At 43.5% G+C, this 4,778-nt stretch overlaps 1 protein-coding gene across 1 annotated transcript in view; it reads right to left on the bottom strand.

Annotated features, from left to right (window-relative positions):
- Window positions 1–2,622: 2,622 nt before the first annotated feature.
- Window positions 2,623–4,778, bottom strand: part of CCDC107 (coiled-coil domain containing 107) — a gene marked incomplete at its 5' end in the record, with an annotated part of 84,954 nt that continues 82,798 nt past the window's right edge. Inside the window, one exon of the mRNA XM_006030851.3 lies at window positions 2,623–3,972. Within this exon, the coding sequence (XP_006030913.2) occupies window positions 3,695–3,972 (278 nt within the window). The remainder of the gene's footprint in view (window positions 3,973–4,778) is intronic.

Below are 4,778 nucleotides of genomic sequence, written 5' to 3'. Positions count from 1 at the left end.
CAGATTGAGTTTCCAAACCAGGAAGGGTGCCTTGCGACTCTCTGGGTCAAGATACGAGGAGAACGTGGGGAGGGTGACTTACCTGTAAGAGTCTACTATAGACCCACCCCTCCACCCCCACCTCACCAAGAGGAAGACCTAGATTGATTCATCTCATCTAGGAAGACTTTGTTTGATTCATTAGGGAACTGGTTGAAGCTGCACGCTCCCGATGTTTGATCGGCATGGGAGACTTCAACTTCCCAGACATGTCTTGGGATGATCACACGGCCAAATCTGACCAGTCGCGTAGTTTTCTCACGTGCATCAATGACCTCTACCTAACCCAGGAGGTCTATGGGCCGACTAGGGGAGAGGCATTGCCAGATCTGGTCCTGGCCAAAGGGGAAGACCTGGTGAGCGATCTGTGGATCTAGGGAAAGCTTGGTGACAGTGACCATGAGCTGGTCACCTTTTTAGTTCACCGAAGAGCTTGCAAACCCCTCAGTAAAACAGAAGTCCTTAACTTTGGGAAGGCTGACTTCTGCATACTGAGAGAACTGGTCACTTAGGCAATCAGAGGCCATACCCCCACAGAAAAGGGAGTACATGAGGAATGGTCATCGCTGAAAAACATAATCCTTGAAACAGGGCAAAGCCATCCCTTCTTGCAAGAAATGTAGTCAATGACTGAGGAAGTCCCTATGGCTGAATAAGGAACTGTTGGACCTCATTAAGCTCAAAAGAGTAGCCTACACCAGCTGGAAAGCAGGAAGTATTACCAAAGAGGATTACTGTGTACCCACCCACACCTGCAGAGAGCGGTCGAGAAAAGCCAAGGCACAAACTGAATTTAGGCTTGCTACAGGGGTCAAGGACAACAAAAAGTCTTTCTTCGGATATGTGGGAAGTAAGAAAAAGAACAAGGACAGTATTGGGCCCCTGAGAAATCTAATGGGGGAACTGACACCAGATGCCCAAGGAAGGGTCAATCTCCTAAATTACTTTCTCGCACTGGTTTTTCATCCTCCCAGGAGGATCACACTGCCAGGAACAGCATACACCTGCTTGGGAGCAGGTGACGGGCCAAAAATTGATATTGATCAGGTGAAGGAACACCTTGAGAAACTGGACATTCAAGTCTGTGGGCCCAGACGAAATGCACCCGAGGGTCTTGAAAGAGCTGGCAGATATCGTTGCATCCCGCTTGGCAGGGATATTTGAAAAATCATGGCAGTCGGGTGAAGTTTCTGATGACTGGAAAAGAGCCTACGTGGTCCCCATCTACAAGAAAGGGAGCAGGGATGAGCCTCATCTCCTTCTATGACCAGGTGACATATGCCCTGGACAAGGGAGATGATGTGGATGTCATTTATCTGGACTTCAAGGCCTTTGACCTAGTTACCCATGATATCCTCATGGTTAAGCTGGGGAACTGTGGCCTAGATCATCATATGGTCTGATGGCTAGGTAACTGGCTACAGGGTCAGACCCAAAGAGTACTAGTTGAAGGGAGCAAATCAACGTGGCACAGTGTTACCAGTGGAGTCCCTCAGGGCTCAGTACTTGGGCCAGTACTCTTTAACATTTTCATAAACCATCTACATTCGGGAGTTAGATGTGAACTGGCCAAGCTCGCAGACGATACCAAATTATGGGGGAGAGCAGTCACACCACAGGAGAGGCTAGGGATACAGGCCAACTTGGACACACTCTCAAAGGTGGGCTGACCAAAACCAGATGACCTTTAATACAGAGAAGTGGAAGGTGCTGCACCACGGTAGGAAGAACCCTCAGCATACTTACAGGCTCGGCAGTGCTACGTTTGCTAGCACCACAGCTGAAAGAGACTTGGGGGTCTTGACTGACCACAACATGAACATGAGCCACCAATGCGATGCTGTGGCTGGCAAAGCAAACCAAACTCTGGCGTGCATCCACCAGCACATCAAGTAAAACCAGGAATGTCATCCTCCCACTTCACTTGGCCCTGGTGAGACCACAGCTGGAGTCCTGCATCCAGTTTTGGGTCCCCCACTTCAGGAGGTATGTGGAAGAGCTCGAGAGAGTCCAGAGGAGAGCCACTCGTATGATCCAAGGCCAGGAGGGCATGCCATATGAGGAGAGGCTAAGGGACTTAGGACTCTTCAGTCTGGAGAAGAGAAGGCTCATGGGGGACTTGGTGGCAGCCTACAATTACATAAGAGGGGTACATCAGGACCTGGGAGAACATCTGTTCACCAGAGCTCCCCAAGGGATAACAAGGTCTAACGGCCATAAACTCTAGGAAGGCCGATTTAGACTGGATATTAGAAAAAAGTTACGGTGTGTGTCCAGGGTCTGAAACAAACTCCCCACAGAGGTGGTACAAGCACCAACTCTGGATTCCTTAAAAAAAAAAACAGCTGGATTTATTTCTTGCTGGAGTCACCTGATCCCAGCTGACTTCCCACCTATGGCAGGGGGTGGGGGGGCTAGACCTGATGATCTCACGGTCCCTTCCAGCTCCTAATGTCTAAGTAATCTATGAAACTCCTATTAATTCTGAGTATTCACTGCTTCTGGCATGACTTATTTTAGGTACCTAATCATAGAGATTCCAGTAAGAGTATTTTCGCCAGAAATGTATAGCAATCTCAAGTATAAAGTTAATATTAGTTTAATACATGAAGCTGAACTGTGTTTACAAGTACAACAAGTATTCTTTAGTCAGACAGAAATGAAAAACAGAATCTTTAATTGTACAGATTAAGTGCTCAGCCATCTGTTTAGCAAAAGGTTATTTGCTTCAGTTTTTACTTTACATTAAGCCAACTGGTATCTCTGCTTCAGATACCCATTCCTGTCAGACTTCAGATACTTAGCTTATTGGTGCACATCTAGTTCCTTAAATTTTCTTTCTACTAGGTAAGCTAATAAACTGTTATACAGCCACTCCATTCTACCACCAGGATGACTACACTTCAGTAGTAGTAGAAAGAGCTTCCCCATCTTTACTTTGTAGCAATTTATGTGTGTATAGTGTATGATTTGCCTCTTGATAAAAAAAAGAATTTAAACTCTATTGGACTTGTTTTGGCAAATGGGTTTAGCTGTAAACTGAGATTTGAAGCTAAATCATTCTTCCTTATATAATTTGCCATTTTTTAATGAGAGAAAGATAGATTAAAAAAAAAACACGAAAAATGGCCCGAAAAATCATGTCCATAGGGTTTATTGAAATAAAGCTAATTTTAACTATAAACTCTTGTAAACTCCCTTCAGCACCTAAACTCTATGCAGAGATTATGTGAACTCCTCAATTTCTGTGTGCTTTAATAAACACTAGAAATGGACATTGATGCACTAAGCTAAGATTACTACGAGTAAAAATAACCATTATGAATTATCCATTACTCTTAGTTTTAATTATAAGACATCTTGAGGCTTTCCTAAAAAACACCACATGTAATTTCAGTGCATTATATACAGATAATACAGAAATATTTTCTATAGGAAAAATAAATAAGAAAAATATGTAAACATCCTGGGTGAAATTCTATTCCCACTAAAATCAGTGGCAATACTTCCATAGCCTTTGATGGAGCCAAGATTTCACCCCAATTTTAAAAGAATATATTATAGTGACATGAGATTTTGTTTCAGAACATTTTAAAAGTGCATACAAGGTTGTGCAACAATTCATAAACTTTCAAATGTTTTATAAATGTATTTGTCATTCATATCTATTGCGTCTCCTCAATATGGTCTCTTCTGGTTCTAACACATCTTTATTTATCTCTCGAACTTCTACCACATCTGATTTGATGAGCTGACTAACTGCTAATTTGTTACCACATAGTTCAGGCTCTTCCATTCTGTAATTATAATCAGTATCTTCAAGTAGATCTTCATTATTACAATCTTCATTGTCATCTACTTCTTCCTCTTGAAGGTGTTCACCAAATGAATTAATAAGATCTTCAAGTTTCTCGTTACATGTGTGATTGTCACCTTAGTTTTCAAAAAAAGCAAAGAATTAAGAATAGTGATATGGTTCCAAGTTTGACAAAAATCATTAAAAAAAAAAAAAAAAATCAAAACAAACCTTATTTACCCAAATCCAAGACAACCCTGAATTTAAGATGACCCTCCAATAATTAGATTCTAGACATGGAAAGGTTATAAATATTAGTGTTCCATGTCTAGGATCTAATTGTTGGAGGTTTGTTTTAAATTCATCCCACCCCTACTGCTGAACTCAGGAAAAGCAGTGGCACGGATGTAGGTAGAGAGAAGGCAGTGGGGGAGGCAGCGGCAGGGGGCAGATGGTGGGCTAGCAGTGGAAGGGCAGGCAGTGGGGGGCAGTCAAGTAGCCCGAGTCCTGCTGCCTATCCCTTGCACCACTGGACCCTCTTTGTGCCTGTCCAGGGCCCAGCCAGAGCTGTCACCACTGCTACTGGGCCAGGCTGGGTCCAAAGCAAGCACGTGTACCATGTCCAGGCTGGAGCAGAGACAAAGCCTGCCTTTACCAGAGCAAGAGTAAGCAGTGGTAGGGGGAGGAAGGAGTGCAGGCAGCAGCTTTGGCTCCAGTGTCAGAGCCAGAGCTGAAAAAGCTTCCTGCCCCTGCACCCTCATACTTGATTCCAAGATGAAAGGTTTTTCCCACTCATCTTAGAATCAAGCAAATGCAGTATTTATTTTCTTCTTCCATCAATGACTTTTGACTATGGCACTAACAACCTACAGGACAACACATTCAAGAAAACCTTACTAAGAAAGCAGCAGAGGATTTCTCACTCAATTCCAATGGAAAATGT

This window comes from Alligator sinensis, unplaced genomic scaffold, assembly GCF_000455745.1.
Source record: "Alligator sinensis unplaced genomic scaffold, ASM45574v1 scaffold465_2, whole genome shotgun sequence".
NCBI classification, from domain to species: domain Eukaryota; kingdom Metazoa; phylum Chordata; order Crocodylia; family Alligatoridae; genus Alligator; species Alligator sinensis.
This window is presented reverse-complemented; position numbering and strand designations above follow the sequence as displayed.